The sequence below is a fragment of the Antechinus flavipes genome, chromosome 3, assembly GCF_016432865.1.
Source record: "Antechinus flavipes isolate AdamAnt ecotype Samford, QLD, Australia chromosome 3, AdamAnt_v2, whole genome shotgun sequence".
Lineage (NCBI taxonomy): Eukaryota > Metazoa > Chordata > Mammalia > Dasyuromorphia > Dasyuridae > Antechinus > Antechinus flavipes.
The window spans coordinates 2,186,895-2,213,153 of NC_067400.1; the positions used below are offsets into that span (position 1 = coordinate 2,186,895).

Sequence of the window (26,259 nt, forward strand, 5' to 3'; positions counted from 1 at the left end):
CCCCCTCCGCTCTGTGACTTTGCCGGAGACCTTGGGCTCCGACCTGCAGCCTGCGGGCATCTGGTTCTCGCTGGGGGTTGCAGATGACCGGAGCCAGCTTCTGTGCCCAGGGCATTCATGCTGGCCCTGAGCCTGGGAAGCCACCCAGCCGGGAGCTGGCGCTGGGGGAGGAGACCCTGGCACTCCGAGTTCTAAGGCTGAGTGTTTCTTGGCTGAGAGGCCCCCGGGGCTTAGAGGTGCCCCACGGGCGCAGCCTGAGCAGCTCAGCTGAGCTCCCCCTCCCCCATAACAAGAAGTTTCTGCGCCCAGCATCTCCCCACCAGGGCGCACCAAGAGGCAAAGCCATGAAAAGCTCCCCCAGTGGCGCTGTGGCTCCCGGGCCCCCTCCAAGTTCTGGGGATGCTTTAGGCAGCCCCCGGGAGCAAGTGCTGGCCGGGCTGAGGCAGCCTGAAGGAAGGACGCGGACCAAAGCCACGTGGACAGCCACGAGCCCTTCGGGGCCTCTGGCCTCCCTCCTTCCTCCACTGGGGCCCCCAGAGTCCCTGTTGGCTCCCGCAGTGGCCATCCCACCTTCACGGGTAGCCTCACCTTATGTCACTGAGCGTGGACTAGCTTCACCTTCAGAGCAGGAGCTGCCAGGGGTCCCCCACGAGGGGTTGGGAGACTCACTCTCCCCGCCGCTTCACTTACCAGGGTTCGGATGCCCCAAAACCCAGCCATCCCTACCTCAGCAACCTCAAGGTCCTGGCCCAGGAAGCACAGGGAGCCCCAGGGAGAACCCCAAGCCTGTGATCTGACCCAGGAAACACAGGGAACCCCAAGCCTGAGTCCTGGCGCAGGAAGTATATGGAATGGAGCCCCCAAGCCTGTGTGCTGGTCCAGGAAGTACATGGAGCCCCAGGGAGAACCCCAAGCCTGTGACCTCACAATGGCCCGGGGCTGTCTCCCAGCGCCAGTGGGAAAGGAGAAGCTGCCATTCGCCCAGGATTGACCTCCAGGCCAGTGTTCACTTTCAGAGAAGGTACTTCCCTCTCCCTGGGACCAGATACTTGCCAGCCTGAAATGAGAGCCCCCTCCCTTAGGGGCCCCACAGGATAATGGGGACCCTTCATTCTGGAGGGCTGGGAGGGGCCCGGCCTGGGCTGAGGCTGGATCCTTTGTTTTGTTGTAGACGCTCTCCGGGTCCCAGAGACGATGGGGAGCACCCTAGGGAGTCGGGCTACTTTGGCTCTGTGGCGGCGTCTCCTGGCGGAGCCCAGAAATCCTCATCTCAGGTAGAGCCGCTTCCTGGGAGCAGCCTGGCCTGGGGGGTAGATAGTGGTGTCTGGGGGCTCCTCTGCCCTTTGCCCAGTGCTCTCTGGGAGGCCCTGGAGGTCAAGAGGCAGAAGGGTCTGGGACTCCCCCCAGCTCCAGAGGCAGTCTCAGCCACAGCTCGGGGTGCCCAGGCTTGTGCTGAGCCCGCCCTCCCTTCCTTCTTCCCTTCCTCCCCCATCCGGGGAGTTCTGAAGAAGGGCCCTCTGCCTTCTGGGAGTCCTGAAGAGGAGCCCTCCCGCCTCCCGGGAGTCCCTCCCTGGAATCCTGGCCTCCAAAGGCGGCCAGATCAGCACCAGGGACAGGGGAAGAGGAAGCCTTTGAGCCCAACTTCAGCGGGCTGCCTTGTGGTTCACTGCAACCCTCAATCTTGGGGCCATCCTTCCCCATCTTGTGCTGTTGGAATCTTTACAAACTGCTAACTCATCAGAGTTGATAGATTATTGATCTGATCTTACAAGAAGATGTTTTGAATGAGTAAAGGTGTGAACACAAGCATTGTATCATTTAGTTCTACTTAGTACCTTGTTTCAGGTTCTGGCCTAAAACATCTTCTTGTAAGATCAGATCAATAATCTATCAACTCTAATGAGTGAGCAGTTTGTAAAGATTCCAACATCATGCCGATTACGGAGCTCTCCAACACCAGTGAGCTTCCTTTTATTGGGCCTGGGGTCTTATTTCAGAAACCGGGGGTTGCCTCCAGAGGGCTAGCCCAGGGCAGCACCTTCCCACTCACTGCCCCGGCCATTTGCTGGCTGATAGCAGGGTCCTTGGAGCCCTGGGCTTGGCTGGATTGGCCCTGGTCCCTCCCCAGCCCGGCAGAAGTGAGCCTGGCCCTGCCCCCGAGGGTGCTCCTCACAGCTGGGGGGGAGGGGGTGGGGCCTTTCCTCTGGCATCTCCACGGGCCGGCCTTCTTCCTGGGATTTGCCTCTTCGGGCTCCTGGGTCCCGAGATCAGGGGAAAACATGGCTTCTGGTCAGATTCCCTCTGATGCCCACAAGGAGGGGCCTCAATTTCCCAGGGGGAAATCCCTGGGGCAGCCCCGGAGCCCGTCAGCCAGCCCCGAGTGCTGCTACCTCTGCCACCACCTGCTGTGCCAGGCAAACCTCGCCGGCTCCCACCGCCTGGTCCCACAGGATGGTGTCCCTTGGGCTTTCAGGCTGCATGGCCTTCGGACCTCTTCCTTCTCAGAATGATGTTTTAAAATGCATGAAATAAAATGGAGGATCACAAAGGAAAGCAAAGAAGAATGAAAACAAAAATTCCATTTCCTACCCCAATTCGTGGGCTCTCCGACCAGAACTGACGCACAGTTTCATGACATGGACCCCAGGATTAGAACTCCCCGATTGAAGGATCTGAGGTCTTTTCAAGGCTCAATTCTGTGATTCTTTGGCCAGAGTTGGGCCTTTAGTGATGAGAATGGGCTGCTTTTCTCAGTGCAGATATCCAAAAAGTATCTAGGTCCCCATTTGGGGAAGATGGTCCAGTTTCTTTCTTTTCTTTTTTTAATAGTAGCTTTTTATTTTTCAAAATGTACGCAAAGATAGTTTTCAATATTCATCTTTGCAAAACCGTATTCCAAATTTTTCTCTTCCCCTTCCCCTACACAGCAAGTAACCCAACATAGATTAAATACATGCAATTCTTCCAAAAATATTTCCACATTTATCGCACTGCTAAAAAAAAATCAGATCAAAAAGGGAAAAAACAAGAAAAATAAACACAAGGAAATAACAAAAAAAGGTGGAACTACCAGGCTGTAAGCCACACTCAGTTCCCACAGTCCTCTCTGGGTGCACATGACTCTCTCCATCCCAAATCTGTTGGAATTGGCTTCAATCATCTCGTTGCTGAAAAGATCTGCATCCTTCAGAGTTGATCATCACATGATCTTGTTGTTTCTGGATCTTCTCCTGGTTCTACTCACTCAGCATCAGTTCATGCCAGTGGACCAATGGTCTGATTTCTTATGACCCGAGCCGAATGAGATGCCCCCTGAGGTCCGTCCGGCTGTGAACGTCCGGGTTCGGGGCGCCGGGGCTGTTGCTCTGGGAAGGACACTGGAGTCTTGTCCCTTGGGAGCGCCCATTCCCGCTTCCCCTAAATCGACTTTCGTGCTTTTCTCCCACAGACGACTTTCTCCTTTTCATTCCACAACACACAAGACCGATTTTTCCAAGATGAAGGTGAGTTTGCAGCCCTCTGCTGTGGAACCAGTGAGTCTGTGTTGATAATCCCATCTTCCATGTGGAGGTTGAGTTGGGCTCCATTTAAAAGGGGCTTGCTCCAGACCACACGGCCAACGGGGGTCAGGGACGGCTCGGCCCCCCCCCCCCATCTCCTAGGCTGGTCCTCTAGCCAACAGGCCACGCGGCTTCGGGGTGCCAGCTCCGACTGGTACCTTGGAGGCAAGGGCGCTCCCGGAAACTTCCTAATGAACACTGAAATGTCTAAGGAAGAACACAGGGGAGGGGGTGGAAGGAAGACAGCAGGCAAGGGAATGAACTCCTTGAGAAAGGAAGGACAATGACCCGGGGCTGGGGAGTGGGGGGTCCCGCTGAGTGATTGACAGATGCTTCTCTAGCTTCTTGAGCTGGGAGCAAGGTGAGGAGCCTGCAGCCCCGGCCCCTTTCTTGCTGGGATCCCTAAGTGATGGTGTTCCAAGGGAACCTTCAGAAAGATGGAGCACCATGAGGCTTGGCTTGGAAGTCTCCTGGGTGGGACCCCCCTTAGCCCTGGGGTCTCTGTTAACTCAGGAGTCACTGAAAGCAGGACAGAGTGAGTCACCAGGGGCTTGCCGAAGTTCTCTGGCCTCCCTTGTTCCACTTGGGCAATCTCTGCTGCCCCCCCCCAATAACTAAGGGGTCAAGCCCAGGGCTTCCTGACCTGTTTTTGCCGCAGGTGAAAATCTTGCTGCTTTTGGCTGGGCCTGTGTGCCAGCGGGGGATGGAGGGGGTTCGGGCCTGGGGAATGGAGGTACTGGAGCACTCTCAGCCTCTCCCTGTAAGCGTTTAAACATCCTCTCTTTCCTCCCTCCCTCCCTCTTTCCATGCTCATCCCCCCCCCCACCTCCGATCCCTCAGGAATCGACTTCCTTTGTGGCAAACATTTTCAAGGGGAAAATGGTCGTGGACAACGTGTTCCCCTTCCCCTCAGGTAGGAAGCAGCGTCCCTCGGCCAAATAGCCCCCGGGGCAGGACCCTCGAGACCAGGGGGGCCTTAAGGTCTCTCTCTTCTCCCCTAGTTCTCAGTGAGGAACAGACCTTGTTCCTGAAGGAGCTGTATGAGCCCTGCTGCCGCTTCTTTGAGGTGGGTGGCGACCGCCTGGGCGCAGCCCCGCACTCCCAGCTCTCTGTCCCAGGGAAGGAGACCAGGGGGGCTGGGAGGGTCCCAGTGAGCCAGAGGCGCTGTCCAAGGTGCTCTGCTTGACCAGGAGCAGTGGGGGACGCCGGGTCTGCTGGGACAGATGTAAGGTAGAGGAAAGGGGGTGAGTCCCAGGGCAGAGCCGCTTTCCTGCCTGAAAGGCATCCAAGACAAGGGAGCTGTGACACAGAGGAGGAAACGCAAACCCAATGCAATCTTAATCCCCCGGATGAGCCACGATAAAGCAACTCCTTGTGCTCCAGCTTTGACAAGTCACTTAAATCCACATTCTCTTAATTCTGGGTGAGCTGAGAAAGCGGGGGAGGGAGGCAGGAGCGGGCAAAGATGGTTCCTGTGGGACCACGTGACTCCCCCCAGACACTCGCCCCATTCCCCAGATGAGCTTAGAGAGCTGAGGGAGGTCCAAGAGCCTTCCCGGTCACAGAGCCCATGGGTGTGTCATTCTCACCGACTACGTCAAATTATGTCTTTGAAGGAAGTTAATGACGCGACGTGGAATGACGACAATGAAAAAATCCAGTCGAAAACGTTCCAAGGGCTCAAGGAGCTGAAAACTTTTGGGTTACAGGTGCCAGAAAAGCTAGGGGGCAGCGGCCTGACCAACACCCAGGTGTGGACGGAGGGAGAGAGGGGTGGGACCAGAGCAGGGGGGCTCTGAAGTGAGGTGGGGGGGAGGGGAAGGGGGCATGGAGGCTCCAGGCTTAGAACTCCTCCTGGGCTAAGGCTCAGGCTCCGGGGTCCACTGGTTTGGAGGGTGGCAATCTGAGAGTCCCAGATTGTGAGCTTGCAGGAGCTCAGGGGCATCTGGTCCAATGTTCCCATTTCTGGATGAGGAAACTGAGGCCAAAAGAGAAAAAGGGACCCCTCTCTAAGCCAAGCTTCTCTTTGGTCCCTTCCCTTCTCGCTTCCCCTTCAACCGGTGAGAGCCCCTTTTGGCAGAGGTGCAAAGGTTCCGCCTCCCTTCCCTCCCTCAGTCTTGCCTCCCGGGAGGTTGAGGGGTCTCCCCGCCACCATCCCCCAGAGATCCCTATTCCTGTCTGGCAGTTTGCTCGGATGGTGGAGATTCTGGGCTGGCACGACCTCGCCGTGGGCGTCACCCTCGGGGCCCATCAGTCCAGCGGCTTTAAGGGGATCCTGCTGTTTGGAGACAAGCGTCAGAAAGAGAAATACCTGCCCGACCTGGCCTCTGGTGAGGAGCTTCTGTCCCCGTCCCAGCAGCCCCTTCCCCCGGGCTCCTCTGCGCTCCGAGCCCAGCCGAGCTTCCCAGCCCTCCCTTGGGTTGCTTGCCGACAAGCTCTAAGTTTTCCCCAGTGCCTGATCTCCCCGACTCTTCCTTGGGGCCTTTACCTTTTCACCTGGGACCCTCATCCCCTCCTTCCTGCAGGGTCCAGTCCTCTCCACCCTCCCTCTTCCCCCCATCTGAGCCACAGAAAGCCAGCCTCCCAGCCCAAGCAGCTTCGCGTTTTCCTCAACTTTTCATGTGCCCAAGTCCTGCCTCCCCAGCTAGAGGAAGGCTCCCTGAGGGCAGGGACGGCTCCGATGCTTCCCAGCACTTCCCGAGCTTCCTACATGGAAAAGCTCCCCGAGTGAATGCGCGGATGCAAAGCCTGGGAAGGGGGACAGATGGAGGAATGAAGGGATAAACGCAAGGCCTGCTCTGGGGCCCGCCCTCGGGAATCCGCCCGCCAAATATCCAAGTGCGAGGGGGATGGGCCGCGAGAAAGCAGAGTAGGGAAAAGCAGGAACACCCTAGTCCACCCATCTGAGCGGCCCCAGTGCTGGCCATGCTGCTGGCCATCCCTGCTCCGGGCCTGTCCCCAGCGGCCCAGCCTTGGACTCCTGCCCTCGGGCTGGCTCTTCCCACTCCATCCTTAGCCACAGGAAGAGGCTGGACTCTCTCTGTGGGTCTGAGGCCAGGCCCGAACCCCAAATGGATCAAGGGCTGATCTTCACCCTCAGCCAGAGATGGGCCGTGGGCCTCTTGCCAAGGGAAGGCCGACTCCAGAGCCCCCAAAGTCAGGAGCCAGCTCGCCCAGGTGTCCCTGGGATTTTTCATGCCGGGGACCCCAAAGCGGGGATCCCTAACACTTGGGGGCCACGGCTGCAGAGACACAAATTTATCCTAAGAGACCAGAAGACCAGGGCGTTGGAGGGCAGAGAGGAAGCACCCGTGGGCCCCTCCACTGGGCCAGTCCCCGGGAGGGGAAGCTTTGTACCTGCGGGCGGATTCCTGATCCTCTTATTCCCGTGGAAAGGAAAATCTCTGGCCGCGTTCTGCTTGACGGAGCCAAGCTGCGGCTCTGACGTCGCCTCCATCCAGACCATGGCCGAGGCCAGCCAGTGTGGGAAATTCTATGTTCTGAATGGCCGAAAAGCGTGGATCAGGTGAGCTCCTTTGCGGGGCCGGCTGGCAGGTGGCCGGGGGCTCAGCTCTGCTTTCCCTCCGAGCAGGGAGGCTCTCCAGGGCAGAGAGGGGGGCTTCCCCGGCTCAGAGCGCTGGGCAAGGCAGGGCACCCGGACACCATGGAGTCCACGGGCCTCAAGGCCAGGGGCAGAAGGGGCTCCCCCAAATCAGAGCCTGGGTGTCTCAGCTGGCCTGTAACTGCTCTGGAACCCTCCTTCCTGCTCTTCTCTGAACTCCCAGCACAGGGGGTAGAAATCAGGAAGAACTGAGTTCAGATTTGGCTACCAGATACCTACTAGCTTCATGTCTCTGGGCAAATCACTTCTGCTTGCCTCAGTTTACTCATTTACAAAATGGGAATGATAGCTGCCATCTTTGCAGAATTTCGGGGGTCAAGCAGAATAATATCTGTAAGGTACTTGGTGCAGTGCCTGGCATGTAAGCCCTTAATAAATGCTTATTCCCTCCCCCACCTCCAGGGGACCCTTCATGTTGTCCCAAGCCCCTACAATGGTACAACACCTTTCCCCGTGATCATTCTGGCCCCCAGGATTGCTTATCTTTTTTTCCTCCTTTAGATCCCCTCATCAAAGCACCCATCCTCATGGTGTGGATGATTTTAGAAGGGACGGAGGCCGATGATTCCTCCTAGCAGTATTTGCATTTTGAAAAGGAGGCCCATCTAGGGGAGGGAGTGGAGGGAAGGAGGAGAAAATTTGGAACAAAGTTTTGCAAGGGTCAGTGCTGAAAAATTACCCATGCACCGCATACATTCGGGAAATAAAAAGCTTTGGTAAAATTGAAAAAGAAAAGAAAAAAAGAAAAGGAGGCACCCGCTAGCCTTGGCGGGGGATTTCTGCAAATGCAGTGATTGGGAGCCGAGGCTCAGGAAAGGGCTCCCAGGGCAGAAGGCGTCTAACCCCGAGGCCCGTTCAGAGCCTGAGGGCCTCCTGCCTGATCCTATTTCTCCAGGGCCGCTCTGAGCTGTCCCCCCCTTTGCCCAGACTTCCTCTAAAATGTCCCTGCCTGTTCCACCTCCTTCCTCTGTGACTCTACCTTCCAATTCACAATTTCCCCAAAAAACAGTTTCTGCCTTCAGTCATCAGCAGTTGGGAATTGTCTTGGCCCGTTGTTGTTGCCAGCCTTGTCCCTGGCTTCTTTACCATGAGACCAGTCCCTCTCATGAGCACATTGGCAGGGGAAGGGGGGGGGCAAAAAGCAGTCTCAGATCATGTTGGGAAGTTTCTATTTGGGATTAAGCCTCTTTGGCTGGGAAAACATTGATATGGATGGGCTTAAAAGGTAGGAAAAACAGTATTTTGGGTGCTTTAGATATTAATCTAAGAATGGGGTACATGAGAAAGGAGGGTGAGGATGAAAATGGGGAGGAGGAGGAGGAGAAGGAGAAAGAGGAAAGAGCAAAGGGAGGAAGAAGAAAGGGGAAGAGAAAGGAAAAGAAGGAGGAAGAGAAAGAGAGGAAAGAGGAAAGGGAGGAGGAAGAAAGGGGAAAAATAAGGGGGAAGAGGAGGAGGAGGAGGAGGAAGAGGAGGAGGAGGAGGAGGAAGAGGAGGAGATGGATGACATAAGGCTGACTGCAGTGATGTTCTTGCCTCCAAGCAATGGCGGGATAGCAGATGTCTTTACGGTATTCGCCAAGACAAAAGTGAAGGATGTGACCACGGGAGAAGTGCATGGGAAAATTTCAGCCTTCATTGTAGAAAAAGAATTTGAGGGTGTGACCAGGTAGGACATTCTGTCTCCTGACGGCGGCCTTCCCTCGGTGGCTGTTGTCTGCTCGGACTCACTTTGACCCCTTTTAGAGATGTGGACACCGGCGGGACAGGGCAGTGATATTGGGGGGGGGGAACAAGATTTGGGAGGTTTCGCTTTTCCATGAAGGTTGAGATGAAAGTCTTTAGTCCATTGGAGAGAGAGAAAATCACTTTATTCTCCCTGAAATTACAGTGTTGACAGTAACAGCCACATCCCACAGGAGCCCCTCAAAAATCCACTTCCACATCCCCGTCTTCTCCGTCCTTCCTTGGGCATGCTGGGGGAAGGGGATTGGGGTGGAGATCACACCAAGGGGAGAGCCTCACAGAAATGCTGAGGGGAGCTTCATCTGCCATGGGGACAAAAGAGGCGCAGAGTTCCGAACTGGCTCAGACTCCAAGGCCTTTGTTAGCTACTGGTAGAGAATTCACGGGTCACTCAGACCCAAGGCTTTCCCAGTTGGCAGCCTGCAAGGCCCTGGGTCCAACACAAACAGTGGGCAGGGCCTGGAAAACTCAGGAATTACTGGATGGGTGCAGACTGCGAGACAGGATCATTTGACCATGGAGAAGTCAACCCTGGGCTTGGAATCGTGGGCTCTCGGCTCTTGTTCAGCTAGCGACAGAATTCCCGTCTCCACTTTGTGCCACGTGTTCCCAAAGAGTAGGGAGGAACATTCCGGGGAATTATGGGCGAGTGAGGACAGAGGTCCTAGGAAAAGCAGTTTCTGGGCTTGATGGGTCTGCAGCAAATGTGGGGAGGGGAGCAACGTGTCAGCTTGGGGGACATGTGTGCTTGCTTATTCCTCAGTGGTCCACCAGAGAAAAAGATGGGTATCAAAGCCTCCAACACCACGGCGGTCCACTTCAAAAACGTGAGAGTGCCTGCTGAAAATGTGCTGGGGGGCTTTGGGAATGGCTTCAAGGTCGCCATGAACATTCTGAACAATGGCCGCTTCGGAACGGTCTCTGCCCTGGCCGGCACCATGCGCAGGGTGATCATCAAAGCGGTGAGCCGCTGGGCCCACCGGGATCCAAATGCCCACTAGGTCAGGCACTGGGGGGGGGGGGTAGAAGTGCGTCTCTGTCAGGGGGAATTGGGCCACTTGGCGTGACTTGTGGGTCAGGGAAGGCAGCACCAGGAGGAGTCTCAGAAGTCCCTACGCTTATTCCTGTACTTTACAGAAGAGAAAATGGAGCTGGAGGTGCCCCTCAACCATCTGCTCCTTTCCTTAGATCCCTTCTGACGGCTAATAGAACTGGGCGTGAAGGCAGATCCCTGAGTCACGTGGCGTTGGGGGATTGCTCACCACTCCTGTTCATGGGGCATTCTGACCCAGAGCACAACCACAGCAGGTCCAGAAAGGGAGGGGCCCTGAGTTCATGTCATTGAAGGATCCACCGAAGGAAGTGGGGGTGTTTAGCCTGGAGAAGAGAACACTGGGGGCACAGTAGCTGTTCCCATGTCTCTGAGGAGCTGCTGCACAGAAAAGGGACTGAAGTCTTCCTGCTTGGCCTCTGAGGACCAGGAGCCATGTTGGAAAGCTGCAAGAGATGGATTTAGGGTGACTGTGGGGGAAATCTTTCCATGAGATCTGCCCCAGAGGGCAATGGGAGGTCTGAGGAAGTGGTGAGCTCCCTGTCTCTGGAGTCTTCCAGGAGAGGCTGGAGAGCTTTTTGTTGGGTATATTAGAGATGGGGTTCCTTCCCACTGGGCATTGGACTGGGGGCATCCAAGATCCCTCCCAAGTTGAACCCTGTGATTCTGTGAGTTCCCGGGGTGGGTGGGGCTGTCACTGCTGCTTGCTGCCTTGGAACACCCTTCGTTCCTCCTCCCACCCCGTGAACCTCAGTTTCTCATCCTGAAGGGATTGGACTTGATGACCTCGACGGGCCCCTCTAAACCACAGATTGTCAAAGCTGCAGGGGCCGGTGGTCCGCTCCATTGCCGATCACTCGTCTGCTGCTCGGAGCTCGCAGACATGGAGGTGGAAGGTGCTCTGTCCCTCCCTTCCCCTCACTCTTCACAACCTCCACTTAGCGCTCCTCAAGGCAGCACGGCGCGGGAGGCGGAGAAGCCGCCAGCCCAATTCCGTCCCTGCGGACGAGGGGCAGCCTCTGATCCCAGCCACATCCCTTGTCCCCCCGGCTCTGTAGCCAGCCCCTTCGGGTACTACCCCTCACGAGCCGTCACTGCGGCTTTGTCCCCTAGGCCTGACTTCCTTCCACCTCAAAGTGAAGGTGGTCCTTGCCAGCCCAGCTCTACAGGGGCCGGGAACCAAGTGCCGGGCGTCAGGAATGGGTCTCCACCATTGGACCAAATGAGCAAGGATGCTCAGGGTCTGGGCAGGACCATGGACAGGGAGGATGGCCATTAGGGTTAGGGTTGGGGTTAGCGTTGGGGGGGGGGTGCTGCTTAGGACCGCCAGTGGTTCAGAACTGGATCCTTCTGGTGTGAGCCTTACACCTGGGGGGGGGGCTCAGTCACCCAGCACCCCCCCCCATACCCAGGGAAGGAAAGGCATTTGGCAAAGTGGCCCAGCGCGCTGCTGGCAGTTCTGGGTCTCCAACCCAGGTTCCCCAACTCCCAGCCTGTTCCCTTGGGGTGGTGGACATTGTTCAAAAGACTGAAGGGATGGTCATTCAGTCAAAGAGTGTGTGGGTGACTCTACTGTGGGAGTTAGGGAGCGCCACAGCGCGAACCCGCTTCTGAGTGCAAATGCAGCCCCGCCTGCCGTTAGCTCAGGGTACAGCGAGCCAGGGAAAGCATCGTGACCATGCACCCCCGTGGCGAAGCCCAGAGACCCCAATGGGGACCGAGACTCTGTCCGAGGTGCTGAGGTGGAACAGGGCGCCCCCGCCCTTTGGAGGTGCCCTGCCCAGCGGCCACTGCCCTAGACCCGGCCCCTGTGGAGCCACTTAGCGGCTGAGCCGGGGCACGTCCTCCATGAGGGGGACGGTCACTCCGCATTTCCCTGGGCACCGAGCCTCCTCCTCAGAGCCGCTCCCCCAGGTCCCCACTGGCCGGGGATGGCTGGTCCCTGCCCCCAGGCTCTCCTCCGGGGTAACGGCCCCCCATAAACGAGGGCCCTCTGGGATACGGGGGCGCCGGGCCCCTCACTTCCCGCCACGCGCTGCGGGCCGGGTCCTCATCGCTCCCCCCTCCCCCCCCCCGCTCGCTCTCCTCCTGCAGGCGGATTACGCTGCAAACCGGAAGCAGTTCGGGAACCACATCTGCAACTATGGGATCATCCAGGAGAAGCTGGCCCGCATGGCCATGCGCCACTACGTCACCGAGGTAGGAGCCGGGGCTGAGCCGCCCCGAGAAGCGCTGCTTTTGTAAGAACGATCCCCAGAAGGTCGGGGCGCCCGAAGGAGGGCTCATTGAGCACCTGCTGTGCCCAGTGCTGGGGAGACGGAGCCAGGAGACGCGCCCGCTTTCAGGGGGAACCTGTGGTGCTGTAAAAGCGCCCATAAAGGGGAGGGGCCGGGGCGTGGTCAGGGGCCGGGGCGTGGTCAGGGGCCGGGGAGCCGGCAGAGGAGGGGCCGGGGTCGGCAGGGAGGGGGCGGGAGGGGAGCAGCCGCCGCACTCCAGCCCAGCTGTTCATATCTCCTTAGTCCGTTACGTGCCTATGAGGCTCTGTCCTTGGTGCTGAGAAACCCTCCCTGACCTCCCAGAACTCTCTCTGGAGATGGGGCAATGAGGCGGGGACACAGGTGACCAACCCAAACCAGAAGGAGGATGCCCAAGGGGGGCACAGGAGTTCAGAGCAGTTTCGTGGAGGAGGCAACATTAAGGGGGGGCCTGAAGCGTGTGGGGGTCTTTTGGTAGAGATTGTGCAGAGAGGGTGGCGGGGAGGAAGGGGGGAAGGGAGAGAAGAGAACACACCGGAAGAACCCAGTCTGGGGAGAGAAGGAGACCAGAGCAGAAGGACCTGCCGGCGACGTGCCCAAGCTCACTCAGCAACTTCTAAAGGACTTCAAAGGAGGGGAAAGGGTGAAGGGCGCCCCAATTTTCAAAAGAAGGAAGACACTAGAACCTGCCGACCCGGGTCTGATCCAGAATTCTAGAACCTGTTCTTAAAGAGATGGTTCCTGAACTCCCAGAAAGGAAGCTGCCATCACAGAGAATGGGGCTGGCTCCCCCAGAACAGATACCGCTGCTTTCCTGAGTCATGTGGCAGCCAGAGCTCACCCCGATTCTCCCGGAGCCCGCTCCATTTCTCATGCCATTGGGGGGCTAGATGGAGCCACATGGGCGGGTGACCAGGCGGAGCATGCTGCCCTGCTAGCAGCTTAGGAATGGTCTGATGTTGGAATCTTTACAAACTGCTAACGCATTAGAGTTGATAGATTATTGATCTGCTCTTACAAGAAGATGTTTTGGGCCAGAACCTGAAACAAGGTACTAAGTAGAACTAATTGATACAATGCTTGTGTTCACACCTTTACTCATTGGAGTTCACAAGTATGAGAGATTCACAAAGTTAACTTTGTAACTTTGTGAATTCACACCTCCCTTGAAGCTCTTAGGGCCAGAGAGCACTATGGGAGAAAACCCATAATCCCTCTCTCTCATATCCCACAATTCCTCTCTCTCGTATAAAAGAAACAGACAGAGGCTCTTAGAAAGATTTCACCAGAATTACATGAAGAGTGGAGCTGGCTGGAGGCTGAAGAAAGCAGAGGCAGAGGCTGAAGGACAAAACCTTTGGATTTGGAGACATTCGGAGAATGTCCAAGAAAACCTCCCCGAGAAATCTGCACCTCTCCCCCAGAGAGAACCATCATCTTATACATTTTAAAGAAGAAAAATGAACACCACAGTCTGAAGAAGAGTGCCTCGGGTCTCTTGGGGCTTTAATGTCTATTAACGACTTGGACACAGGCAAAAAGAGCGTACCTAACACAGAGGGCGGTCAGCAGCATGGATGACAGGGTCCCAAAGGTCTCCAACATCTGGGTTAATGGGACAGAGATAAGAACTGGCAACAGCTAGGGGGCGCAGTGGATAGAGCACCAGCCCTGAAGTCAAGAGGAGCTGAGTTCGAATGTGACCTCAGACACTTAACAGCTGGGTGATCCTGGGCAAGTCACTTAACCCCAATTATCTTGGAAAAAATAACATTAAACTTAATAAGAAGTGATGTAAGGTCTTATTCTTCAGCTCAAGAAATTCATTTCTGGAGACAAGATAGTGGAGCTGACTTAACTGCAGTTCAACGGAAGAAGATCTGGATGTCTGAATGGCCTGCCAACTTAGGATGAGTCAGCGGGCCATGTGGTGGCCCCGAAAGAAAAGTCAATCCCGAGCCGCCTTCAGAGGGACTGAGCTGCCCAGACCATGGAGGTGACCATCCTACTAGCCCTTGAGAGTCAGACCCCAACAGCAAGTTCTAGGCCCTATGGTTAGGGAGGATGTTGCTAAGCTAAAAATGCCCAGAGGAGGCGGCGGTTACAATGGGGAAGGGCTCGAAGCGTGTGCCCTGTAGCAGTGAAGGGCCTGGGATTGATGGCCAGCCGAGGAAGAAAGACTCCCAGGTACAGGACGGCCATATCTGAAGGACTGCCCGCCCAGGAATGGCCTCAGAGGCCCCCGAAGCGCCCCCTCCGGCTCCACATTCTGCCATCACTCCCTTGCCTTCCTCCCCCTGGCACGCCACCTGGCAGTAACGCGCCCATCAGGAAACAAAGGAAGCGGCTCTTGACCTGCCAAGGGAGCCATGGCTGCTGGGGCCCTGATCCTGGCCACAGAACAGATTGCATAAGGATGTGAGGAGACTGAGGGGCAGGTGCTCTAGCCTCCTCTTCCCCCTGCCTCCCCTTATTTCACTCCCAATTCACATCTGGTCAGGAAAGGCTGATCTGCAACTCCTTCCAACGAGTTAGGATTTGCAGCTGTCGGGGCTTTCCAAGAACTAGCTGCCCGTAAATGGTACAGTCCCCTTTAACCCTTACCGGCTTTCTGATTGAGCGATGATGTGGGGAGATTGGGGTCACTGCAAGCCTAGTCGTCCGGCAGGGATGGCAGCCCCCGGACATGTTGCCAAGGGGCGTGGCAGCAAGGGCTCTGCCCTGCTCGGCCTGCCCACCTGAGATATACAGCAGATCTCAGCAGCCAAGACTGAGGTCACCGGGCTGGGGCTCCATCAAATAGGAGCAGCGAGAAGCTAGGAGGATGCCGAGAGAAACAATTGCTCAGAAGCCTCCGTAGGTGGCTCTGCTCTCATTTTCCTTTGTGGAGATGCTCTGTGCCCTCCAAACCTTCTGAGGCATGTGGGGGGTCCTGGTGCCCGGTCTTCTGGGAGCGCCTCTTCTGGCTACATCTACCTCTGCTTCCCCTCTTTGCTTTATGTGTTTCTCTTTATGGCTCTACTTTTTATCTCTCCCTTTTCCCAACCAACTCTCTGTCTCTGTCTCTCTCTGTCTCTCTATCTCTGTCTCTCTCTGTCTCTGTCTCTCTCTCTCTGTCTCTGTCTTCTATCTCCTTATCTCCCTTTCCCATGTCTCTGTCTCTCTCTTTTTCCCTTTCCTTCTCATCCCCCCTTCCTTAATTGATTTTAAGTTGAAATAACTGAAATTATAAAGAAATGATGGACTTGCTGCCAATTAAATCACAGGCTCTTTTTTCTTTTCTTTCTCCTTTTTTTTTTTCTCTGTCTTTTTGGGGGAAAATGGCTAATGTGAGAGTTGTATATGACTATGGTTTAGTGGATTCTGTTTTTCTTTCTTCACAGGGAAGTTGAGGAAACAATTTGGAACTGAATATAAAATTTTAAAAATGAATTGATTACATATCATGTTCATCAAATACTATTTTATATTTCATTTCCTCACCTTGGAAATCAGATGGAGAATCACTGGCTTTCTACTTATGTGATTCTCCATTTTTTTTCTCTTTAATGTCATCAAACCCCTTTTTAAAAAAGTTCCTCAAGGAAAGAGAATTTGGAACTGAATATAAAATTTAAAAAACGAATTGATTACACATCATGTTCATCCAATACTTTTACATATTTCATTTCTCACCTTGGAAAGCAGATGGGGAATACTGGCTTTCTATTTGTGCGTCCTCCATGTTTTTCTCTTTTTAAAAAGTTCCTCGAGTCTTGTCCCAGAACTTCCCACAGATGTCATACTCTGGGAGAAGTAAAGCCCTGGGGACACGCTCCTGTAGATGCAGGACGTCCTGTGAAGGAGGGGTGCCTTGTCCTGCTTGGCCCCAGCTTCAGGGGAGACACGGATAGGCAGACTTGGGCTCCAGAGAAGGGACGCCTCCCTACAAGAGGAGGAGCCTCCCTCCCGAGGTTGAGGGCTTCTCTTTCTCCCCTACCCTACACCCCCTCCCCTGGGAGAAGGCATTGTGAACAGGAGGATTTTCCTTCGGTTTGGGCCGGACCGCTGCCCCGAGCGCCCACCCAGCTCACAGGGGCTGGCACTGCTCGGCCATCCGCCAGGCGGCCCCTTGGCGACATGCTGAGGCGGACGCTCTCTCCTCCTGCAGTCAATGGCCTACATGATCAGCGGGAACATGGACATGGACGTCTCCGAGTTCCATCTGGAAGCGGCCATCAGCAAGATTTTTGCTTCTGTGAGTACGTCTGCTTGTGATGTCACCGTGCTGCGCCTCCAGCTCTGTGGGGGTCGTGGGAGCCACGAGGGGCCCCCACTGTCCACTGAAGGGTGGGCGTGGCCCAGCTCCTTAGGGAGCGTCCAAGCCAGAGCGGCCACAGACCCGGGGCCTGGGAGGGAGCTCCCGTCGGGCTGATCTGGGCTGCCGGGGGAGACCCAGGAAAAGCACCTTGTTGCAACATCTCAGGCCAATGGGTTGAAGGGAGGCTGAGAGGAGGGGATCCCTTACTCAAGGGAAAGCTCTTAATCTCTCACAAGGGCAGCTGGATTTCCAGGAAGTCCGGGGACCTGAGTTCCAATCCTGGATCTGCCTCTGCCTGTATGACCTCGAGCAAATAATTTCATTTCCTCCTCCCTCATGTTCTTTGTCAAAAGATGAGAGGGTTGGACCAGCTGGCCCAGGCTTGGGGATGGCAGCCTTCTCGGGTGCCCACCTGGTGTTTAAGGGCTGACTGCCCCTCTGTCTTGGTCTATAGACTGAGGGGTGAGGCCCCTCCCACCCCCATCCAGACAGCATGGATGGTGGGGGGCCCGGCCAGCGCCTTTTTTCTAAAGGGGCTGGGCTGGAAGAGAGTCGGGGCTGCTTAGTGTCACGGGATGGAGCTCCGGGGTGCAGGGCTGGGGCTTCCTGCCACCTTAGCTGCCGTGGGGACCCTGACGGCAATCTGATTTCTGGTTTTGCCAAGGAGGCTGCCTGGGAAGTGACTGATGAATGCATTCAGATCCTCGGAGGAATCGGCTACATGAAGGTAAAGCTCGGAAGCGCGCCAGCAGAGCCCATGGCCTTGGAGCAGGCTTCCCTTGGTCTGCCATTCACTCACTCGTGCACACACATGCACATATTTGTGTGCACTCATTTACACACTTGTGTGCACAGTACCCATGTGCACACCCATACACACTTGTATACACTAGTGCACACACTTGTGCACACACTCATGCACAGACACAGCACACACACACACACACACACACACACGCCCACAGAGCCACATTTCAATCCGCTGTCCATCTCCGCTCACCAGCTCTCACAAGACAAGCGTCAGACACACTCCTGTTAGGGGGTATAGGCTTGCTAGTGTGCCGTGTGCACAAGGTGACATCATGGAGCCTTCAAGGTGAGCCCCCTCCAAGGGTGGCGCTGGGGACAGAGTGCTGAGGGCCCAGGGGGGCTGGGCTGGGAAGCTGGAGACCTCCAGACCCGAGCAGAGCAGGCTCAGGGGAGCAGGCGCATCCTGGCTTTGTCCTGCTTGCCCCCCAAGGGCAGACCCAGGAGGGGGAGTTGTAAAGAAGCCATAAAAGAAAACTCTCCCAATGACAGCCCTAGGAAAGGGGATCAGGCTGCTTTGGGGGCTCCCCCTTGCTGCTTCCAGAGGGTCCCTGGTGGCAGTTATGGAGGGATGACTTGTTCCTGGATCAAACTTGAGGGTCTCTGAAGCCCCTATAGCTAGGAGACACAGGGATAATAAATACAAATAATTGAGACTCCTCAGAGCTTCCCAGCAGGCTTAGGATGGAGGGAGGCTGCCCCAGGGATGGAGGGAGGCTGCCCGGGCTGGGAGCCACGCAGATGGGGGAGGGGGCTCAAGCTTCCAACAAGGGACCAGGTTGGGGCCCAGATACCCCATGTCTGGGTGAGAGAGAATCGGGGTCTGCTGGGAAGCAGAGAAGGCCCAAAGGAAGCAAACCTGGGGATCCTTGGGAAGGGGGAGCTCCCAAGGCAGAAGTAAGGCCCTGCCCCGAGCCAGTAAGCTCTTCGGCCCCCAGCCCGGCACCCTGGGAAGCTCTGTCCCAGCTGGTTTGAGGAGAGGCCAGAGCCTCGGGGAGCAGGGAAGGGACTGCCGGGCTCCCGGCCTGAAGCTCGCTGCCCAGATCAGCCTCCCAGCCTCCCCCGGGATCCTGCTACTGCTTCCTGGAGCACGGGAACTGGGAAACGGGGCCATGAGCCTCGGGGAGGGGAGGGAGCCAGTGCCCAGAGACCCGGCAGGATCCATAAACGCCATCCAGTGGGGAAGGGCAAAAAGAGGCGCCCTCCTCCACTACCCCTTCCCCCCTCCCTCCGCCCCCGCGGCAGCAGGCTGCTGAGGGAACAGCCAGTGCTCAGGCAAGGGGGAACGAGGTCCAGCCCAGGGAAGGCCCCCCCCCCCATATGCGTCTCCCCGGCTCGGCTAGCCCCATGTTGGCTCCCCCAGGACCCTGGGAGCAGAGGGGGCTCGGCCAGGCAGGGCGCTTCTCCCAGACGCTCTTTCTTCCCTCAGAAAGCCGGATTAGAGCGGATCATGAGGGATCTGCGGATCTTCCGTATTCTTGAGGGTACCAATGACATCCTCCGGATCTTCGTAGCTTTGGCAGGCCTGCAGGTAACTGGGCTCTTGGTCTGCCCCTTTTATCTGGGTGCAAAACCCTTGAGGTGAACGCCCCTCCCTGAAAAGCTCTTGGGGTGAACACCCCTCCCCCTCTCCTGCAAAGCTCCTGGCGGGGAATGTCCCTCCTCCCAGCTCCCCACCAGATCAGGGCGGGTTCTGGAGCCCGTTCTTATGCCCTGAGGTCAATGAGCAGCTCAGCGTCACTAGCGGGAGATCACAGCCCTAGGGCCAGAGCCTGCCATTCCTCGGGGCTGCTGGGAGGTGCCAGGGCACAGCCTGCTCTCCCCAGCGGGGCCCCTGGACCCCCTGGGCTTGTAATCCCTGGGCCTGTCACATGCCATGGGCACAGACAGCTCCTAGAGCTGCTCCAGCTCCGCTTCTATAGAAACACAAAAGGATCATTATCAGCCATTCACTTAACCCAGCAGCATGGATGAAGCACCTACTGTGTGCCAGCTTTGGGCTGAATCCTGAGGAACCCCAGCCCTTCGTAGAGTGTCCAAGTGAATCTGCTGAAAATGTCTGCCCCAAAGCCCCTATCAGGGGGCACCTTTATCAGGGGCACCTGTAGGCCCCACTGTGAGCCAGTACAGGGCAGGGAAAATGGCCGGAGGCTGCATTCAGAGAGTTTGATCTCCTGCCCTGTTTTCGTTACATCTATTAGCACGCAGGGGCCCAACTGCAGGAGCTTCAGCACACCTTGGAAGACCCGTTGAACAACACTGCCATCCTTTTCACTGAACTTGGCCTCAGAGCAAAGCGGTGAGCCTGGAGGGGCTGGCACTGGTTGCCTGGCAGGGCTGGCACTGGTTGCCTGGTGGAGATGGCACTGGTTGCCTGGCAGGATTGGCACTGGTTGCCTGGCAGGGTTGGCACTGGTTGCCTGGCAGGGTTGGCACTGGTTGCCTGGCAGAGCTGGTATTGTTTTGCTGCTGTCCCTCACCCCACTCCCACACTCCTGGCATCTGAGTCTGGCAGGGAAGGGCAAGGAGCCCCCCCTCAGGCTTTCAGGGATCAGAGCCCACATGTTAGACCCTGCCAGCTGAGGGCAGAAATGAGAGAAAATGGCCTGTCTCTGCTTAGGAAGGGCATTAGGCCTCTTAACTTATGTTCTATAGGACAGGAAATGTTACTCAAGCTCCTTGAGCTCAGGAGCTGCTCCTGAGAAGCTTCAGAGCCAGTCTTAACTTATTTGGATGACCTGTGACAAGAGCCCGTCCCAGCTGATTTAACTCTTGTTCATTTCTTCCAGCATCATAGGGATACCAACGGGCATTTCTCTGGACGACGTGGTCAGTGGGCACCTGGTAGACACCGCGAGCCTGGTAAAGTTTTCTTTCACCACGAGGAAGCTTCTGAACAAGATTAGGACCTTTCCACACAGACTAGGAAAGCCCGGGGGACTCCCCTGCTGACCAGAGGCTACCTCAGCTGCATCCCCCTTTCCTGCCCCCGAATCTATCATGAATGGAAAAGCAAAGTCGTCCCCTGAGCCCTTCTAAACTTTCCGCAGATGGAGGGGGGGGTGTAGAGAGACAGGGCCATCCCCTCTAAAACACGGTCCTCTTATTTGGCTCTTCTCCAATCCATTCTCTTCAACATCTACATTCACATTTTAGAGGCCGTCCCTGGGGGCTTGGCAGGAGTTCCTCAGAGGAGGAGAGAGCTGGGCCAGGCCGGAGAGTGTTGCCTCAGTGACCCCTCAGGGCCGGATCACTTATCCAGGGTCACGAGGCTCCCACCCAAGGCTCATTCAGCGTTTCCTGAGATCCGGTGGCCATTCCTTGGTTTCTACCACACTCTGTGCATTTTACCGTGTTTAAGTGAGCAGGACCTCTCTGCTCTTGGGTTCCTGTGATATGTGGAGCACAAAGACAGACCTGGGCAAATGAGCCATAAAGTCTTGCCCTTTGGCGCTGCCCTGAGTTCACTGGGAAGCCAAGGGGAGGGTGGGTGGTGCCATGGGCCATCAAAGTCTCTGGATTCTCATCATGGATTGTGTAGGGAACCGGAATTTACTGAGTAGGAGCTGTCTGGGAAGGTGGGCAGGGGTCCCAGGAGAGCCAATAGGATGGTGCCCCTAGGATGCCAGGGCGGACAATGTCTCAGGAAGACAAAAGTGGCCAGTCACCCTCTAATAGGGCTGAAGAGGGTACCAGAGTGTTCCAGGAGGCTGAGCTGTTCAGGGGCCTGGAGGACTTGATGGTCCCTATGGGGAAAGCCAAGGTGGATGGTGCTCGAGCCACGATAAATGCCAAGCTCTTCCCCAATTAGTCCCTGTTGGTCCTGGGAGAAAGCCGCCCCTCGGCAGCAGTCATCATAGAGCAGTGTCCCGGCCCACCCACTTTCTTCCTTTTCCTCCCGTACAGGTGACAAAATGTGTGGACCTGCTCTCCGAGGTTGTGGAACACCTGCTTTTAAAATTTGGCACCGATATCATCCGTACGTCCCCTCGAGTTTGCCCCCTGCATTTCTAATCCTTGTTCCGGGGCCCGCCTGGGCTCTGGAATCTTGAAACTTCAGGAAAACCATTTCTGAAGCAAAAAGAGGAAAATAATCTTTATGTCGACTTCATAAAATATTTGCTGCCCTTCTCTGCATCCCCTTTGGGTGCCAGGGCTCCAGTGGGGCCCTTCCCTGCTTTTCAAACCTGCAGGGGTGGAGAGGAAAAGAAGAGGAAAGTGGGGAAGTGGGAGGAGGAGGGGGGAGGGAGGAAATGAAGGAAGAAAAGGGAGGAAGAGAGGGAGAGGCAGTAAAGGAAAAGGAGGGGAGAAGGAGGGGAAGAGGGAGAAAAGAAAAAGGGGAGAAGAGGGAGGGAGGGAGAGAGAGAAGAAGAGGGAGAAGAAAACAAGGGGGGAGAAGAGGGAGAGAGGAGAAGAGAATAAGGAGGGGAGGAGAGAAGGAGAGGTGGAAAGGGAGAAGAGAACAAGGAGTGAAAAGAGAGGAAGAAGGGGGAGAGGGAAGGGGAGAAGAGAACAAGGGGAGAAGAGGGAGGAAGGGAGGGAGAGAGGAAGGAGGAAAAGACGAGGGGAGAAGAGGGAGAGAAAGGGAGAAGAGAATAAGGAGAGGAGGAGAGAGGAAGAGATGGAGAGGGAGAAGAGGGAGGAGGCAAGAAGAAGAGGGAGCAGAGAAGGAAGAGGGATAAAGGGAGGGAAGAGAAAAGAGGGAGAGGTGGGGGCTGGGCCCACTTTTCCCTCAGCAACCCACTGAAGCCCTTTTTGTTCCGTTCCAGACCAGCAGTTTCACCTGAAGAGAATAGCGGACACCGCCATCGACATCTACTCCATGGGAGTCGTGCTTTCCAGGTACTGGGCAGGGGGGCAGAGATCAGCCCCTGAGCATCCGCTGGGGGGACCCCTCGTGTGCACATATATGTTCATGAGCAGACACATGTGTACCTGGGAGCACATGCGTGTACCTCTCACATGCAACATGTGCACGCTGCTGCTTCTCCCTGCCTCTGCACACACACAGACTGCACACACGTGTGAGAGCGTGGAAGGGGTGAGCAGGAGGAGTTCTGGGGTTCCCCTCATTATCCCTTTTTGCTGAGTGTTTTTCACAGATTCCTTCTTTGGGGGGCAGCCGCAGCAGGCTTAGGGCTGGGGGCCCCCGGGAGCCGAGGGCCCCGCCCTGCCAGCTGGGCTGTGATCACGGCCCTGCACGTTGACAGACCCTTCCTGCCATGACCTCTCCCCTCTGGGCCATGGCTTCAGGCCCGGGACCTGCAGCTCGGGAGCCTGGGCTTCAGGGGAGCACCTGCGACCACACTAAATGGGAAGTCCTGTCGGGCCAGACAGGGGCTTTGTGGCAAGGGCAGCCGGGCAGAAGCTTGTGAGGAGTGGGGATGGGGAGGGAGGGTGGCACAGGCACGGAGCCCCACCGAGGCAAGCACATGGAGGTGGGAGATGGGACGCTGCACCCAGAAAGCAGCTGGGAGTGTGAGGGCACCAGCCAGAAAGAGGCCAGAGCACAGGGCCAGTGTTCATCCTGGAGGAAATGGGGGGGGCACCATCCCAGGAGGATGACCTGTCACAGCTGGGCTTTAGGAGGCTGGGAGTAGGGAGAGGCTGGTGCTATTGTCCAGGAGAGAGGCGGAGGGCCTGGATTGGGGATCAGAATAACCTCGTTTCTGTCAAAGACAAGAACTCTGGGACAACCCAATTCTAGAGCCCCCCGATGCTCAGAGCCCCCAGTGCTCAGAGCCCCTTTGCTTTACAGAAGTCAGGACTCTGAGATGTTGCCAGGCCAGGGCCTGAATCAAACCGGATGCTAAGGAGGGACATGTAGAAACGCTGTGCTGGGCCCACAAGTCAGAGGTGGAGAACGTGGCCCGACAGCACCATTCATCAGCAAAAAGAGGAATCCGATGATCCAGAATCCGCCAGGACAAAAAATGCCGCAGCCGCCGCCAACCTGGGAGGGCCACGTTCTGGCCCCAAAGGGAGGGAGCCAGTGGAAAACCAGAGGGGATCTTGAGGAGAGCGGCTGCCTGGGGACCTTCGATCTCTGAGCATCAGTTGAAGGAAGGGACAGCAGCTAGCCTGGACGGGACCCTAGCAGGGACTTTCTTCCAGAATCGGAAGAGCAGTCACGTGGAAAAGGAGCAGCAGAAGCAATGGGTGGAAATCACCAGGAGGGAGCTTTGGGATCCTTCCCAGAACAAACCATCCCTGCAATGGGAGCGGCAGAGCCTGCCGGGGCCCTCAGTCACCATCTTTCAGTTTGAACAGGCTCTGGACCATTGATGGCATATGAGGCAGAAGCAGCTGCACCATTTTTATCTGAAAACCTGACTCCTGTCACTGGAAATCTGACACACATACACACACACACACACACACACACACACACACACAATAATTTCCCTAGTGGGATTTAGAATTTTCTGAGGTATTCTGACCAGCAGAATGAATGATGTAGAGGAGAAGTTTCTGAGCACTAAATGAACTGGGAGAACCTCAAGGGAGGTTGGGTAGATCATCCCTAAGGGGCTTTGGGGAGGATGTAGACAATATGTACGGTAGGCGGGAAGAGGAGGACCCAAACTGCCCCCAGAAACTCTCGCTCTAAGAACCATTGTCACATTAGCTGCTTTTGGAAGGGGGGGGGCAAAGACCGAGCTCACTGTCTCAGGACCAAACTCCCAGCCTCCAGCACCGTCTGTTTCCTCCTGCTAGAATGTGAACTCAAGGTCTCTCTTTGTACCCAGAAAGCACTGGGGTGCTTTTTTATCCATCTTATTCATCTGAGAACTTCGTCTCACTCCTGGCCAGGACTGAGCTGTCTTTGGTTCATTTATTGCTGTGCCATATTTATCTGCCATAGTCATGGAAGGCACGTTAGTGATCGCAGGCCTGAATTTTGCCACCACTGAGGGGAATGGGTCCACTGAATCGATGGGAGCTTCCTCCTCTATGTCTCTCCTGAGTTGTTGACTGGTATCCCACCTTCTGTTATGGAACCCTGTCATACTAAGTCAGCTTGAGCTTTAGGAGTCAGAGATGCAATTATGGAAGACTCGAATTTGTGCTTCCAAACAGCTTGCGTATGGCTTGTGCTAACACATGAGAATTAATGAGCAGAGTCGGAGCTTCAGTGAAAATATTCAAGGATATCCTGGCTCCGAGGAGGGGTTCCACATCATAGGATCATCCATGACGACCAGCGCTGCCTCCATGTAATTGTTCCATTCTCCGGCCTATCCCTCTCCATCTTCTCCATGAGAACAACACGAGCAGCACAGGCTCTGTCGAAAAACTTGACTTTTGCAAACTGGTTAATTTGCTCCCTTCAACCGACCTTTCTTCCATCCACACTCAAGACGGAAAAGCAGCTCCCTGTCAGGCTGGGCTGACGCTCACTTTGATGGGTCGTGGTGGTCGGCAAGGGACACTGGGCTGTCCCGGCTCCTGGAGGGAAGCCTGAGGCAGCTCAGCAGGCTAGCCAAGGGGACTCCGGGGCCTGTGTGAAAAAGCCCAGGGGAGGCCCAGAGAGTGGAGCATCGAGGTGCAGAACCAACTCTCCTAACTAGATCTCGGTCTCTCTGTTCCTTCCAGGGCAACCCATTCATTGAACCACAACCTCCCTTCGGCCATCCACGAGAAGCTGCTGTGTGAGACCTGGTGCTATACGGTAGGGAGGGGTTCTCTTACCCCAATCCCATCCACTGTCCTTTTGTCTCTCCCTTCATGGGATGGGCTTCAGGCTCCTCTGCAAAATAACCTAGGCTCCCATGGTTCCAAAGAGCAGGCTTCAGATGGGAGGGATGCAGCTCCTCTGGGAGCACTTCTGAGGTCCCTCCTGGGTGCTATGGTACTAAGGGAACAGTGACAAAAAGGAGGTCCCTGTCTCAAAAGGCTTCCATCCAATCACAGGAAACAATGTGACATATAAAAGTATAGATGAATGTAAATAGACTTCAAGAGAACCAAATACAAAGTAACTTGGAAGGAGGAAATATAAGTAACTTAGGAGGAAATACAAAGTAACTTAGAAGGAAGAAATACAAAGTAACTTGAAAGGAGGAAATACAAAGTAACTTAGAAGGAAGAAATACAATTAACTTCGGAGGCAATACAAAGTAACTTAGAAGAAATATAAAGTAACTTGAAAGGAGGAAATACAAAGTAACTTAGGAGGAAATGAGGGGCAGAGGGAGAATCAAAATGGCAGTGTCTGAGCCATGAAAGAGCACTCTGAGCAGTTGGGGGAATGCTTAACAAAATACGGGAAAGTGCAATGCATTAGAGGGTGCACACTTGTGGCTTTCCAAGTAGACACATGGCTTGCAGGGATTTGGCCACACAGAGTGGGGGGAGGGGTGGAGATGCCCTGGGCTTTGTGGGGAGCAGACAGTTTGGCTAAGTCCTGGGATGGGGGTCATGTGCAGAGGGGCTGGAAATGTTGGTTGGGGACAAGTTGGGTAGTTTTTTTTATAAACCGCTCTGAACCAGGTCAGAGTGCTCTACCAGGAGGGATTTAAATTTTGAGCGGAGTACCTTCCCAAGCAGAAGTGGGTACGTGTGTGTAGACCCTTGTTTATAGTGGCTTAATTAGCTGGTCATGTAACCAGTTCAGATGCCGTTTGCTGAGAGGATGGAGTGTGTGTGGGGGGTCTCTTTCTGTCCTTTAGGCCTTCGAACGTGTTCGATGGAATCTTAAGGCAGTGAAAGCCTCAAGTTGGAACAACTACTACAAGAACATGAGGTCTATCTCGAATGAAGTTGTGAGAAATGGAGGAGTCGTATATTCTCGCCCTATGGGCTTCTGAAAAAAGGGTTCATCTCCTGGAAAGCATCAGGAGAGCCTGGCCCTCACCCCCAAAGAGTGGTTTATTTATAGAGAAACTAGAAAAATAATAAAATTATAGTTTCTTACTTAA

General features: G+C 55.6%; 1 protein-coding gene across 1 annotated transcript; it reads left to right on the forward strand.

The window, feature by feature from the left end:
- The first annotated feature begins 940 nt into the window (after positions 1–940).
- On the forward strand, positions 941–26,259 carry LOC127558293 (very long-chain specific acyl-CoA dehydrogenase, mitochondrial-like). The gene is made up of 20 exons (XM_051991586.1): positions 941–1,021; positions 1,172–1,274; positions 3,449–3,503; positions 4,401–4,473; positions 4,562–4,626; positions 5,177–5,311; positions 5,746–5,890; positions 6,957–7,086; positions 8,723–8,848; positions 9,689–9,887; positions 12,071–12,175; positions 16,382–16,468; positions 17,196–17,258; positions 18,768–18,869; positions 19,540–19,637; positions 20,128–20,200; positions 21,245–21,317; positions 22,108–22,180; positions 24,935–25,010; positions 26,011–26,259. The coding sequence occupies exons 2-20, from the start codon at positions 1,195–1,197 to the stop codon at positions 26,146–26,148; spliced, it is 1,896 nt and encodes a 631-aa protein (XP_051847546.1). The 5' UTR covers positions 941–1,021; positions 1,172–1,194; the 3' UTR covers positions 26,149–26,259.

What these genes read in the sequence shown, in the direction of transcription:
- LOC127558293 (XM_051991586.1), top strand. Translation starts at nt 1,195, where the DNA reads ATGGGGAGCACCCTAGGGAGTCGGGCTACTTTGGCTCTGTGGCGGCGT. An exon ending in GAATTTGAGGGTGTGACCAG is followed by an intron (nt 8,849 to 9,688) that starts GTAGGACATTCT and finishes CTTATTCCTCAG; the next exon opens with TGGTCCACCAGAGAAAAAGA. An exon ending in TGGTAGACACCGCGAGCCTG is followed by an intron (nt 20,201 to 21,244) that starts GTAAAGTTTTCT and finishes CCTCCCGTACAG; the next exon opens with GTGACAAAATGTGTGGACCT.